Source organism: Delphinapterus leucas, chromosome 3, assembly GCF_059928025.1.
Source record: "Delphinapterus leucas isolate spDelLeu-1000000601 "Yukka" chromosome 3, BTC_Dleu_Yukka2, whole genome shotgun sequence".
NCBI classification, from domain to species: Eukaryota; Metazoa; Chordata; class Mammalia; order Artiodactyla; family Monodontidae; genus Delphinapterus; species Delphinapterus leucas.
The window spans coordinates 57,437,513-57,452,991 of record NC_143131.1 but is presented as its reverse complement, the minus strand read 5'-3'; the positions used below and the strand labels follow the sequence as shown (position 1 = coordinate 57,452,991).

The following is a 15,479-nucleotide window of genomic DNA, read 5'->3' as shown; positions in this document are numbered from 1 at the left end:
TCAGTAAGTGTTTGTTCATTTGAATAAAATCAACTCTGACAAAAAAAAGCTGACAAAGCTGAAGGATGCATCATCATCCTGCTAAATGTTCTCCACCATGAGTCTCACCAAGCCAGCTAGTGCACACACTTACGTGTAGAATTTAAAAAGCCCTTAGCACGCCCTTTTTGTTTTCCCCTCCAGCTTCACTTCTAGTAAGTAGTTCTGGTCATGTTTTCTCTTCAGAAAGTTCTCCATTAAATCCCCACCTTCTAAGACCTTCCCTTCCCTCAAATCCTCACCTCCTCTGCCCACTTGCCCTATCACTGGCAGAGATAAAGGGGACATGAGGAGGTGGAAAGAAAACTTGGGCCTCTGGAAAAAGAAAGAAAACTGATTTTGGTCCCCTGCCATCTTCCCCAAGTTCACACAACTTTTTAGTAGCAGAACTAGGACTGAACTGGTTTTCTCCCAGTTCTTCTCAGTCTAGTGTTCTTTCCACGACCACGATGCCTCCCATGCATTTATGCTGAGTCTTCACAACTTGTTACTGATGTGACATTGTCACCTAGACACAATTTTTAAAAATTAAAGGAAACACTCGGTTTGTAAACCATTTAATTCTACTAGAAGCTGTTTCAGTATCTGAAAGCACCAGGGTCATCATTATACCCAGCAGGACTTGTATCATAAATGTACATTTATAGAGCACAATTTAGCAACATGCCTTAAAGGTCTACATACACTTTTGGGAACTTGTACTAACAAAATAATCACAGCCATATAGAGAAACTACAAGATATTTGTTGCAGCATTATCTATAATAGTGGGAAACCAGAAACAACCTAAGTATCCGACAATAAGGGAGCGGTTAAATCAAACAGGGCATCTATACAATGTAATATCATGTAACAACAAAATTATTGTAGAGGAAATATTAAATGACATGAAAACATGTCAACACATTTATACTACATTAAGTGAAAATGCAGATTACAGAATAACCTTTTTGTGAAAAAAATTCCTACAGATAGAAAAAAGAGAATAGTATACAAGAAAATATTAATAGCCGTTATCTCTAGGTGGTGAAATTACAGAGAATTTTCACTTTATTTTCTTCAGTCTCTAAATTTTTTACAAATAACATTGTTGGATTTTTAATTATAAATAATTTTGCAGCAAAAGTTATTTTAAATTATCCTACAGCTATAGGAATGTGATGGATAGAGCTATGGTTCAAAACGTCAAGTACATCTTCTACAGAAACCTCTTGACACTAGTCCGAGTTCTCCAAAATTCTACTTGTTCACATCTTAAAATTAATATCTGCTCAATTACACATTAAAAAAAAATGTCTTTTCTCCAGCTTACTTCCGACAAGTAGTTTGGTCACATTTTCTCTTCAATAAGTTCTCCATTAAATCCCCACCTTCTAAGACCTTGTCCACTCTCAGACACTCCTCTCCATTAACATAAGCTCAAACCTGTGATTTGGGTCATCTTTGTGAAAGAAAAAGCTTCCAGACATACTGAAATGCTGGCTGCAACAGAAAATCAAATTACCCCTGCCTTATGGTAAATTCTCCTCTTGAGTCAATTACATAGCTCTCTAGAATGTTAATGCATATCATGTGTTTGATATCATATTGAAATCTATATTAAAATTTACACATCAGGCAGACAGCCTCTAGAAGCTGAAATCAGCAAGGAATTAGATTTTCCCCTCAAAGCCTCAGAAGGAATGCAGCCCTGCTATTTTGATTTTAGACTTCTGATCTCCAGAACTGTAAGAGAATAATTCTGTTTTAAGCCACTAAAAAGCTACAAAGCAGGGCTTCCCTGGTGGCGCAGTGGTTAAGAATCCGCCTGCCAATGCAGGGAACGCGGGTTCTAGCCCTGGTCCAGGAAGATACCACACGCTGCGAAGCAATTAAGCCTGTGCGCCACAACTACTGAGCCTGCGCTATAGAGCCTGCGCGCCACAACTACTAAGCCCGTGCGCCTAGAGCCCGTGCTCTGTAACAAAAGAAGCCATCGCAATGAGAAGTCTGCGCACCGCAATGAAGAGTAACCCCCGCTCACCACAACTAGAGAAAGCCCATGCGCAGCAATGAAGACCCAATGCAGCCAAAAATTTTAAAATGAAATAATTTTTTTAAAAAAAAGAAAGCTACAAAGCAGCTATCTGGAATACTGGCTTGTAAGAATTATCAACACCTGATGTGTAACATCAGTACTCAGTCCATGATAGTGAGTTACAGAGAGAGCAACCATACATCCCAGGCTGCCTGATCAGTCCTGGCTCACACCTGTTTCCCAGTGTAATTATTAGCAGTAGGGCCCTTTCACTCTCAAGCGGCCCAGAGTGCATGGTCAATTGTACAGTCATGTTGATTATAAGCCTCCTCATCTGGAATGCACACTTGCCTACAAAGGTCAAAGGCAGACAGAAATTTCATTTAGCTACAAGAACAACTTTATCCTTAGCATCCTGATTCCAGATACAAGAGCATCCGAGGCACACGAAATAATAAATTATTTTTAAGTGTTTGTTGAAAGGCTTTTTTTCAAACAAAAAAAACCAATGTCATCATTATTAGTTGTATTTAATTTGTACCATTTATAAATGTTATAAATGACAGGAGACCATAAGTGTCTAGTTCATTTTCTTGCCATTTTTCTAAATACTGAATTTCAGAGCCCATCTTTAGAGATCCAGTTTTGATCAGGACAGTCAACAATCACCCTTCCAGAACACCATGATCAATACATTTTACAACTAACAAGAACTACGTGGTCTCCCCTCCCAAAAGTCTTATTAATGAAATCATTCAAAAACCTGCTCTTGCCCCTGTAAATGTAATATACAGCCTCTAGTCATGCCTTGCACGTAACCATGCATGTTTGGTAAATGATCAGTTTTTCACTTGCACAGTCAGTAGTGCCTTCTGCTAGTGTGATAAATTCTCATTTGAAAACATTTTTCTTGAAAACTGAAAAATAGAAGTAATTTTGTCTCTCTTTCATTCTGTAAGCACCCAGAAGGGCTAATTTAGAGACTAATTAGCTGTACATTTCTCAAAATTCTAAGTTACGCATATTATCCTGGCTGAAATTATTTTTAGTAACTAAAATGTTTAAAAAATTCTCATTAAAAAAGTTAGTAGTTACGTGAGGTGATGGATGTGCTAAGTAACCATACTGTGGTAATCACTTCACAATATATGTGTACCAAGTCATCACAGTGTATACCTTACAGCTACATAATGGTGAATGCCAATTCTATGTAAATAAAGCCGGAAGGGCAGACAAAAAAGGCTGCCTATTTTGGTAAAATGTTACAAATGTTTTGTATCAGATAAAACATACAAAATAATTTAATTAATTTAAGTGTGGTGCCAGTGATGACCGTAATGTTTCCTAAAGAGAGAAAGGTAAAAACACTCCTAAAATATCCATGAATCTTTGACTTGTGGATGGTTACTACCCATGGAATACCAACTAGTCTTGATAAAAAATCATTTTGATTTCTGACCTGGTTGTAAATGTTAACCGAAATTTTAATATAATTTACTATTTAAAAATACTCACTGTGTTCCTTTGTTGGTTGGCAAACTAGCCGCCATATGCGCAGGGCTAGGAGAGCTGAGGAAAGAGGCAGCCGCTCCAGGTTGGGAGGTGGCAGGTTTAATAAGACAGGGAACTCACAAACGAGGCTTGGCGGTGGCAGCCGCAAGACGAGGGGGTCTCCCCGCCCGCCAGCCAGAATCTTCAAAGTTTATATAGAGGCCTTATCGGGGTTCAGTCACGTATTTAGTCCAGGTGGTCTCAGCAACACCTTACTCTCTCAAGGCTTCCTCCTGCAAGCTATGGGGACGGCATTCCGTAGGGGAGAGGGGGAGGAGCCAACGATTGACTGGCTGGTTCCGGGTCAGGGGTCATCTAGCGGGTCAGGGGTCAACCTGCAGTCACATCCTCCCCATGACCTCCTCAAACATTCTTCTGAAAATGCAGCTTACCCTTGAATTATGATCTTCTATCTATATACTTCTCAAAAAACTGAGCTGAGGCCTTCCCTGGTGGTGCAGTGGTTGAGAGTCCGCCTGCCGATGCAGGGGACACGGGTTCGTGCCCCGGTCTGGGAAGATCCCACATGCCGCGGAGCGGCTGGGCCCGTGAGCCATGGCCGCTGAGCCTGCGCGTCCGGAGCCTGGGCTCCGCAACGGGAGAGGCCACAACAGTGAGAGGCCCGCGTACAGAAAAAAAAAAAAAAAAACTAAACTGACTTCTGATACACACTGCAGCCTAAACTGAACATCACACACAAATGTTTGAAATATTAATTTTATTAGGAAAGCATTTGATAGTTGTTTTAGATCGTATAATCAATCACTTTATTTTAAAATGATGTGGCCTGAGGAGACAATTAAAATATGGACTTTTCATTCATTCAACAAATATTTGAGCATCTACAAGTGCCAGGCATTGGAGATACAGGCCAAACAGGAGGATCCCTGCTCTCACAGAGCTTACATTCTAGCAGGAGGGCAATATTAAAGAAATGTTTATACTTCTTATAAACATATAAGACAGAGAAAGTGACAGAGGAAGAAGATGGTGCTCTACAAGGGCATACAACAGGTGTCTAACCCAGCCCAGGGAAATCACAGAGACAAAAGATAGGTGTTTAAGTAGAAGGGAGGAGAGAACAGTTCAGGCACAGGGAACCTCGTAGACTCTAAGGGGGCAAGGACTTCGTAGGTTTAAGGAACTGGAAGAAGTCTAGAATGGGTGGAGCACCCAGTGTGAAAAGAGGAGTCAGGGAGATGAGACTGAAGAGCTGAGGATCAAGATCCATGGAGGCCATTAGGGGTTTGGCACTTCAGGGAACCAGTGAAAGAAGGAAGGAAGCAGCATGACAGATGTGCACCTTAGAATGGCCATTCTAATTCCAGAGTGATGGAGAGATTGGACTAGGTAAGACTGGATGCAGGTAGACCCCTTCTAAGGCCTGCATAAAAGAAAAAAATAGTAGGGGAGTTCAAGAGACAGTTAGGAGGCAAAATCAACAGAACTTGATGATTGAGTCTGAGGTTCCTGAGACCTGTTAGATAGACAGGTCTGGAGCTCAGGGGAGAACTATGTTAAGAACTGTCAACACAGGAATCATCCCCATTCAGATGGCAACTAAAACAATACGAAGGGCTGAAATGGCCCAGCGAGAATTAATCAAGCCATGTAAAACACATACATTCAAGGATGAGGAGGAATAAAATTCAGCCATAAAAAAGAATGAAATCTTGCCATTTGCAACAGCACGGATGGACCTTGAGGTCACTATGTTAAGTGAAGTAAGTCAGACAGAGAAAGACAAACACCATAAGATCTCACTTAGATGTGGAATCTAAAAAACAAAACAAACAAAGCAAAACAGAAAACCAAGCTTATAGATACAAAGAACAGACTGGTGTTTGCCAGAAAGGAGAGGGGCATGGGGTGGACAGAATGAGTGTAGGGGGTCAAAAGGTACAAGCTTCCAGCTTGTCCTGGGGATGTAACGTACAGCATGGCGACTATAGTTAATACTGTACTGCATATTTGCAAGTTGCTAAGCGAGTAAATCTTAAAAGTCCTCATCACAGGAAAAAAAAAGACAAGTCTGTAACTGTGCTTGATGACGGATGGTAACTAGACTTATTTTCGTGATCATCTGCAGTGTATATAAATATTGAATCATTATGTTGTACACCTGAAACTAATATAATGTTATATTCAATTATATCTCAATTAAAAAAAAGGAAAAAGGAAATGTGCCAGTGGTAGGGAGAAGAGAGAATGGGGAGTTATTGTTTAATAATAGAGTTTCAATTGGGGATGATGAAAAGTTCTGGAGATGGATGGTGGCAATGTAAATGTACTCAATGTCACAGAACTGCACACAAAAAAGTGGTTAAAATGTTATGTATATTTTACCACAATTATTATTTTAATAAGAATAATTAAACAATAAGGAGATACTTTTGTGCTATTTGTATCTTTCAGAATAAGAATGCATTCACATATGACTAATGAAAAATCAAGACAAATGGTAAAGGGAAGGAGGAATGAGCAGAGGAAGTGGGGCCTGCAAAGGAAACTGAACAAGAATGGCCACGGAGGCTGGTGGAAAACCTAGAGTGTTACAGCAATGGAAGCTAAGGACAGAATTTCTAGGAGGAAGTGTCTGACTGATTTGAATGCGCCAGAGAATTAAATCAGGTAAAATCGGAAAACGACCCACTGGTTTCAGGAACATGGAGGTCAGTGGTGACCGTGGAGAGGGCTGTTGGCAGTAGAAGCCAGAAAACGAGAGGGTAAGGAGAGAACGGGTAGGAAACAGAGCCCAGAGTGCAGACAAGAAGCCTGACAACTATGGAGAGGAGGACGGTGGTGGCTGGAGGGAAAAGTAACAGACGTTTATTTTTTAAAGTACATTAAAATATCACCATGCATAATCTGCAACGCGATCAGTTCAGTGGAAATACAACTTTATGTTAAAAATCTCAACAATACCTGGAATTTACAGATTACAGAACTTTTCATAGTACTTATGGCTTAGAAAGGATAACCCTAAGTTATTCTCTTCCTTTTCAGGGCGGTAAAGCTGAGCCATAGAAAAATTTCTCTAAGAGAATTTACAAGGAATTGAGCTGCATCAAATAAATATCTTCACTGATTCTTTTTTTAAAGGTAGAAAAGTATAATGCACTGTGTTAAGAAAACCATTTTACTGTAATAGCCACATATTGAAAAAGTCTAAAATTTTAAGGCTACTAATTTATTAATTTTTGGTACATGTCCAACGGAAGATGCTTTATATTCCAATTACATCCTCAAGATACCGAAGTTAGTCTTCTGGATGGGTGCGTTGAGGGCTGCACTAAGACTGAGACCCAGGACCAGCCTGGTGTCCACTGGATCGATAATCCCGTCATCCCACAGCCTGACAAAAGAACAAAAACCGAGCGATCAGGAGTCCACCACCGAACCACCATTTATACACCCTATGGCCAAAAATGCTGAGGAGGCTTTCCTTCAGGTAATATGTGGATCTACTGATTAGCTACTATAATCTCGCAATGGAAACAATGTTCAAGAGGGGAATAAAGAGAGAAAGAAAAATAACATGACTCTTACACAGCTTTAGGAACAGCTTACTACAAGGAACTTCAAAATAAACCCTGGTTTTATTTATTTCAGGAAAAGCTTTCCTGTCCCTCCTCCGCCCACACAAACATACAAGTCAAGTTGATATATTACTGTTATTATTATGAAGAACCACATAAACCAAGGTAACATTCTCCAACCAAAGTCCCTACTAGAAAAGGTATATTCCCCCAAACTCTTAAGAAACTAGGAAAATTACTGAATAGACTTCAGTACATTTTATTAATAAAATAAATACCTTCATATGTAGTTCTTTATTTTTTGCTACAATAGGAAAAACAAGTAATGGCTTTAAACTGCTTTCAGAAGAAACTCAAGTAGAAATCTTAGTTTGCTTTTCATGGACAACCTCACATTTATAAAAAAAAATGAGTAAGAAATATTGTTTTTTAAAGGTCATTAGTGGATGGTAGTTTTGCTTTCTTTAAACAAACTGCCTTCAGTATCTGGACATAGCATCCATTATTAAACCATACTTACATCAACAGACCGTGAATGAAATCATTGCTCATAAAATATTCATAATAGGGATCTTAAAGTATCAACAGCCAAAAAAAAAAATATATTACTCTTGTAGTTTGTAACCCAGTCAATTGATTACACTCCCTTCTGAAGCCTCCAGCAGAGTAATATAGCAAGCACGATGGTGCTGGGGCTGTTCCAGGTAAGAGGCCCTAATCAAATGTCTGGAAAAGTTTGATTATAAAAACAACTGAGCAGAAGAAAATCGGCAGGCTGTACGTGTAGCATGTAAGGATTAAGAAAAACATAGGAGGTTGCAGTACTGTAAAGATGATGACAGAGCTCTCCAAAAAGACAGGTCTAGCCACGTTAAAGCCCAAACAGACCACAGAATTTTATTGCTAAGCTGAGATTTATTAAACCAAAGGAAGGTGCCATAAACTGGCTTGAAAATCCTTTCATCTTTGAAACAAAGTTGGTGTCTCCATGCCACCAACTGTTTCAACAGAAGGGTTAAACAAACATCTATAAATTAAAAGAAAAACCTTGTTTTTCAATATTAATTTCCAAAGATAAGTCTATCTGGGCCATATGCTCTCATCTTGAATATAATCCACTAAAAACAATAATAATCTAAGTATGAAAATAATAAAGGATTCAGTCTTTCTTAAGAGATGACTTAGCCAGGGCTGAAAAACAAATTAATGGTTCACACAAAATATGCTGTTTTTTAAAGTTTAATACTCTAACTGCCCTTGTGAATTTCAAAGTCTTATGTAAAAACAAACAAAAAACTATAGGTGAGCTTACAATGTATATTTTCTCTTTAACCTTTTATATGATTTTCTATTTCCTCTTTGCTTCTACTGGCTACTACGTAAGCCTATTTAAGTGATGGTAAAAAGAACGTTTATTTCTTAAATCAAAGACTACAAAATATTTTGTTCTTAATTAAGAGAATCAATGACCACCACAGCAAAATATACCTGTACATTTGCTTGCAGAAATACATGTTAACAAGAAGAGAAACAGGCTTTTCAAAAATCCCAAATGGTATTAATTGAATTTTGAAACTAATTATGCTCTGAGAAATAAATATGTTCAATCTTTCCTGCCCCCCAACATCAGGAGCAGTGCCTGCCACAAAAGATGCATTTGAGGAACTGACATGGATTTTAACGTTTGATTTTCTTTTCCCCTTCCTCTCCAGTCTGCCTTCACAATAAATGGCATAAATCACAGCATAACCCAATTTTTAAAGGACACAAATAGTTATTTTCTTTTTTCCATCTGCCCAAGGGATAAAAGAAAAACATGAAGCTTCAATTATTCTTCAGAATGTAGAACACTGAAGTTGTTGAAAAAAGAGGTATGAAAGCACACGCATGTCTCCAACGGGGACAGCTGTGATAATTTATTACCTCATTTAAGTGGTGTAAGAAACAAACAGAATAAGAACCGCCATGGCGTGTGAGGTAGTTGCTTAGTGTTGACATGTGGATCCTGGCTATGAATAATCACCTTCTGAATGCACAAGCTCACTTGTTAACAAGTGTCAGTAAGTGTTCAACCATTTTCATCTTTAAATGGGGTAAAAACAAAATAATCAGAGAGGGGGATGACAGGAACCCATTACTGCAGAACTAATTCCTGAAAGTGACACAGCCAGGACTATAATTCTCATCTTCCCAGCCCCAGTGCGGTCCACCTCTGGCCACAGTGCTCCTGCAGGCCTTGGACCACTTCAACTAGGAGCGGGATAAGGGAAGAGGGGTGGAGAGTGGCAGAATCAGACCAATAGTGATGGATCCAAAGCCCAGCCTGGGAGAAGGGGCAGCATTTCAGCAGTAAGCATTCCCATTATAGAAACAACAGTACAAAATTGTGTCCAAATGTTATTTTTTGGTTCCCATGAGGGCTGGACCATGCCAACTGCTCAGATCTCTGTAAAGCTGCTGCCCTGACTGCCAAGATGTGCCCATCAAGGAGTCAGTTATTCTCTGGCTCTCACCTTGCACTGGAATAGTAAGGGTTTCCTTCCTCTTCAAACCTCTTAATGATGGGCTCTTTCAAAGTTGCTTCATCAGCACTGGAGAACTGAAAGAAAAGCGACAATGAGTAAGTCCGCTGCAGGGGAACAACAGATCCACTCAAGAGAACCTCAAGAAAAAAGGGGCAACAGATTTCATCAACGATAATGTTACAACCAACACCTCTGCACACTGATGTATAGATTACGTGTGATGCTCTAACATACATGATCTCACCTGAGACATGAGTATCAAATTAGTGTGCTGTTATATCTCCCTTATCAGAGCCAATGTCCTGAGGCTGTTTAATGTCAGGTCAAAATCAAAGGTATCACATATTCCAGCAGGGTATAGCAATGGATGTGAATTATACAATATAACAAAGGGCTATATTACATCTTGCAGTTTCTGTATAAGGAGGTGGAAATGTAGGGTATTTTCATTCAAAATAGCTAAAATTTTAAACATTTTAAAGCTTAAAGGGATAAAACAATAAGGCCCATTTTAAATAACCTCTTCAATTTTCCAGATGGCTGAGAGAGATTTTTCCCTAATCAAAAATGTAATGGCTTGCCTATCCGTATTGCCAGAAACAAGTGATAATTCACATGTTAAAATCTTTATGCAAACTAATTTTGAAATCCTGAAAAGTATTTCCAACTTAAAAAATATTCCACACCAAAAACCAAGTGATTTCTTTTTTCAAATAAATCCAACCTTTTATGTACTTCCGTCGTTTAATATCATTTATAGGTCCAGAATTTGGAGGGAGAACCACTAAAATCCTATACTTTCCTTTCACATATAAAAATAGATGAATTCATATATCTGTATATCAAATTAATCAAAACACAACTATTTAATAAGATATCGCCATGCTGGGCTAGAATTTAAGACATGCCTTCAAAATATCAGGTAGAATTTCATATCCCCCACTCCCCACTACATACACACAAAAGTAAAACTTTCCTCTGGCTTGGATACTAGTTAGTACTAAAGTGCATCTGAAACTTCAACTTAAGTCTGCAGAGTTACTGTTGCTTGGAAAAGATAGCTGGGGATGTGAGGCACGGATGAGATACATTCAGGGAGGCAGGAACCACCCTCTGGCTTTATATTATCCCCACTCTACAAACTAGGCGGTTGACCAGATGATCAATCTCTAAATGGCAGAAGTGAGAGCCTGAGAAGGCAGGGCCTCCTCCACATTATGCCTCGTTACGATGAAACAGTGCACCTAAGCAACTTTAGGAACATGCACCAATCATTTTATAGGCCTGCTGTTTACATAAAATAGTTGTAAGTTATAATAAAATGTAATGCAAAATTTCAGATGAATCTCTAACAGAGACACAAACGAAAGAATCCATCTCAAAAGCAGTTATTTGCTGATTTGCTTTTCATTAAGCTTCCAGTGCCCTTTCCCTCCTTCTTCATTGATACTTTCACGGTATAATAATGGTATTCAATTCTCATTACACAACGGGGCCCTCCCACTAGAGGTATCCTTAACAACAATCTAAAAGTAAAATAGGAAACACAAAATTTTGCTGCTTTAGGTCATAAAATCAAAGACATAAGTCAGATTTATTTAAATCTCACGAACTGCAAATGACTAAGAATCAAACATCTTTATGCCTCAGGCACCCAGAGACAAAAGAGTTTGTTAAGTGTTTTCTTGGAGATTCTGAAAAGTTTGTAAATTACCACAAGAAGGTACTTCAAGTGAAATGGCTCTAGAAAGAGAAATGGAGAATGTATAAGTGTAAGTTGCTAAAACAATTTCCAGGTCAGCGTCTTCTAGATAAAGCCAGGCCCTGAATGTTGGAATCCTAGCCACAAACTTGGAGGGGTTTTGGGTATGCTGCTCCCTGGCTCCACGTGTTCTGGTGCAAGTCAAACCTGGAGACAACGAAACAGCATTTACCTGTTTCCCTTCCCGTGCTCTTTGGTCCTTTGCTACTGTCGCTAGCACATTAGCTGCCTGCTCTCCTCCCATCACTGAGATGCGAGCATTTGGCCACAGGTAGAGAAATCTTGGGCTATGGGGGGAAAAAGGAAAGAATGATCAAATGAATTCACTGTACTACACAGAGATTTTCAGAGGCCCATGTTTACCTTTTAAATCAGTGGTTCTTCATTCTGGCTGCGCATTACAATTATCTGGGGATTAAAAAAAAAAACAATGCCTAGAACCCACCGCAGAGTAATCTCCAGCAGTGGGGCTTCAGCATGGTAGAATTTTTAAGTTCTCCAGGTGATTCTGACGTCTGTTTTGATAAATAGTATTTTTCCATTTCATCCAAATTTACTGGGCAAAAAAGTATTCAAAATATCCTCTCATTATGTGCAGTTATGTGCTGTTTCCCATTCCTAAAATTGGTGATATGTGCCTTCTCCCTTTATTTTTTAGTTTTAACAGGGGATTCTCAAGTTTGTTAACCCTTTTAAACAAAGCAACTTTGGGCTTTCCTGATTCTTCTATCTTTATAATGTTTGTACTTTATTATGTCCTGTTTTTATTTTTCTTGTTGTAATATGCTGCTCTTCTTTGAACCTCTTCAGCTGGCTGCTTGGCTCACTGATTTTCGGCCTTACTTCTCTTCCAGTATATAATATACAATTAAGTCTACACACCTGTCTCAAAGCAAGACTTTAGACACATCACACAAGTTATGACATGTAGTATTTTCATTATCAGCCATTCCAAAATATTTCCTGATTCCCACTGTGGATTTCTTCCAAGTGGTACTTTTAGCATTAAATTTCATTTCACGCCTCCAGATGATACAGATTATGGTATAACTGATTAAGATTTGTGAATGTCATTCTGTATTTCAAATAGCCTTGACGTAAACTGACCATTCATAATGATCCTTGAAGTATGATTCATGCTTTCAGAGAAAATCATGACAACCACCTACCTAAATGCTCTGCCACACATCCCATAGTTTCCAGCCCCGTAAGAGCCCCCGATAATGACAGTTATCTTTGGCACATTGGCACAGGCTACGGCAGTCACCATCTTGGCGCCATCCTTGGCAATTCCTTCAGCTTCGTACTCTCTACCAACCATAAATCCTGTGAGAACAGAAAGAGAGCCTCAGGGTGATGAGATTAGTGTGCAGAAGTCATTTTCACCAAGGTACTAGAAGGACGTCTTGCCAACCTTATATTTTACCACAGGCCTCTCACCCTAATAAAATATTTATATGTGAAATATGCCCCCCACAAATTTGCATTAAAAGGTAAAATAAAATTTTCTCTAATCATTTAAAAAATTGTTTACGTGGTTCATCTGGATGCACACAGAGATCCTCAAACAAGATAAGAATGCAACGTATCTTCAAGAAATTATCTCAGAACAACAGCTTGGTGATGAAAGAACAGGATATGGCAAGCTAAGGAAAAAGTACTATGGCAAGCCCAACTGTGAGGACTTTAGGATTCACTGACCTGGTTTAAAATATAGATTATTCCTTCTGAAGCACTGCTTTAAAACTATGATGAAATAAAATTAATGTTTCATAGAGATGCTGAGTCCCTGTCAGCGACTCAATAGCAAGATAAAAGAATTCTCATGATAATTATAGGATCCTTCTACTTCTCCAAGCTCCCACCCCCGGCTCTGTTGAAACTGGCCTGCAGCGTCACTGCGCTTTCCAGGCCTTGGGGTTCTTCCTCTTCACCTTATAAACGTTGAATCAGGCTTCATTTGTCTCCCTCCACACCCATAGACGCACAGGCCTACGTGATGGTCGCTGTTCTTGCTTTGCAAATCTCCAGCAATGGGTAATCCAATTCAATTAAACCATTTTTTATGGATCACCTGTACTTGCTGTGGATACAATAGTACTGATGTAACAAGCCCTGCCCCCACCAGGCACCATCTGCTTCCTCTGGTCACCTCCCTGCCCTCTGAACTGGGCCCTCAGAATAGCTCAGAGACTCCTTTATCTATTTTATCTCGACTCCCTGTAACATTCCCACAATAGCTATCTCAAATATGGACTCTCCTTAAAAGCCCTCACCCACCACCCACCACCCTATCACCCCCCTGTGCCTCTAGTCCCCGTGAGTGATTTTGCCTTGAAAAAGAAGACCGAGGCCATCTCACTTGGCTTTCTCTAACCCTTCTGTTTCTCACCATAAAGAACAACATAATCATGCTGCCTTTCTTCCTTTACTCTCATCTCTGTGGAAGAAATTAGAGTTACTCAAAGATTATCCCTGAGCCCTTTCTCTTCTCTCTGGGTGTTATCTATTCCCACAGCTTTAAACACCATATCCACATTCTAAGGCTGTCTCCACGTTTGCCTCCAGCTAACACACCTCTTCGGTGCTCAAGACTTTTCAACTGCCCACCATATATTTCCAAATGGATACATTTGAGGTCCCTCAAATGCAATGTTGAAAAACCAAACTCAAACTCTGCTCTCTGACCCCAACCCAACAAAAAATAAAGCACAGCGAAAATGTAGGAATCTTCCAAGCACATGGTCTAACTTACTGGTGGTTAATAAATCATGAGTCATTATTAGAAACAAGGTTTCTGGCCTAATGAAGCTTCAGAGTACTTTTACCTGCCCTCTTAGAAGGTTTGCCACATAGGGACCTCTCTGGCTGCCACCTGGATATAACTCCTCTCAGGAGTCATCTAACCAGATATCTTAAACTTAAGAACAGCACCAGATGAAGATGTTTTAGCACCAGTATTATGTAAAGCCCTGCTGATTGCCAAGGCCAAACTCCTTCTCATAAAGGCATGCCTGATTCCAACAACTAATTAAGTACTTCTTCCTTTGAACCTGAGATAACCACACATGACTTAGAACAGTGGTCCCCAACATTTTTTGGCACCAGGGACCGGTTTCATGGAAGACAATTTTTCCACGAGTGGGGTGGCGGCGGGCGGTGGGGAAGGCTCAGGCAGTAATGTGAGCCACGGTGAGCAGCAGAGGAAGCTTCACTCCCTCGCCCACCACTCACCTCCTGCTGTGCGGCCTGGTTCCTAACAGGCCATGGATCAGTACCAGTCCGCGGCCCAGGGGTGGGAACCCCTGACTTAGAAGGCTGGGGGAAACATTTTTTTTAGCTAATCAACATATCGGAGTGCCTCCTATCTGTCAGGCACCATGCAACACACAAAAAGTATAAATAGGAGAATCATAGAATGCCAGGAAGAAGAACTCTAGAACCCTAAGAGCCCTTAAAAATCATTTCACCTGCCATGTTAGGATCACCCATGGAACATGAAATCAGACAGTTGACATCGGTCTTATCATTCTCTGGAGTCAAAACACAAATCACGGAACTTCCCTGGTGGTCCAGTGGTAAAGAATCTGCCTTACAATGCAGGGGACACGGGTTTGATCCCTGGTCAAGAAACTAAGATACTACATGCCAGGGCAACTAAGCCTGTGCGCCACAACTACTGAGCTCGTGTGCCTCAACTAGAGAGCCTGCATGCTGCAAACTACAGAGCCCATGCACTCTGGAGCCCATGTGCCACAGAGCCTGCGCGCCACAACTAGAGAGAGAAAACCCCCCGCCACAACTAGAGAGAAGCCCGCGCGCCGCAACGAAAGAGCCTGCGTGCCACAACTAAGACCCGACGTAGCCAAAAATTAAATAAATAAATAAATAATCTTAAAAGAAACACCTCAAATCCCAGACTTTGGTTCAGGATGTGCATGTCCATTTAAGATGTTGCTTCAGGTAGAATTAACTGCACGATGAAAGATAAGGAAAAGGGAGGACCACAGCATGTACTTAAAATCCTTTATGGGGAACAAAGTACTG

The 15,479-nt window shown here is 40.0% G+C and overlaps 1 protein-coding gene across 6 annotated transcripts in view; it reads right to left on the bottom strand.

The window, feature by feature from the left end:
- Nucleotides 1-15,479, bottom strand: part of MCCC2 (methylcrotonyl-CoA carboxylase subunit 2) — an 84,460-nt gene that overhangs the window by 16,469 nt on the left and 52,512 nt on the right. For 2 of the 6 annotated variants that reach the window (XM_089908961.1, XM_089908962.1), the window contains 4 exons: nucleotides 12,602-12,758; nucleotides 11,605-11,719; nucleotides 9,659-9,744; nucleotides 3,563-6,961 (listed from right to left, as the gene is read on the bottom strand). In XM_089908961.1, the coding sequence (XP_089765087.1) occupies nucleotides 6,844-6,961; nucleotides 9,659-9,744; nucleotides 11,605-11,719; nucleotides 12,602-12,758 (476 nt within the window). In that variant the 3' untranslated portion in view covers nucleotides 3,563-6,843. Of the gene's footprint in view, nucleotides 1-3,562; nucleotides 6,962-9,658; nucleotides 9,745-11,604; nucleotides 11,841-12,601; nucleotides 12,759-15,479 lie in introns of those variants that run through there. The other 4 variants (XM_089908959.1, XM_089908960.1, XM_089908964.1 and 1 more) reach the window with 4 other exon arrangements.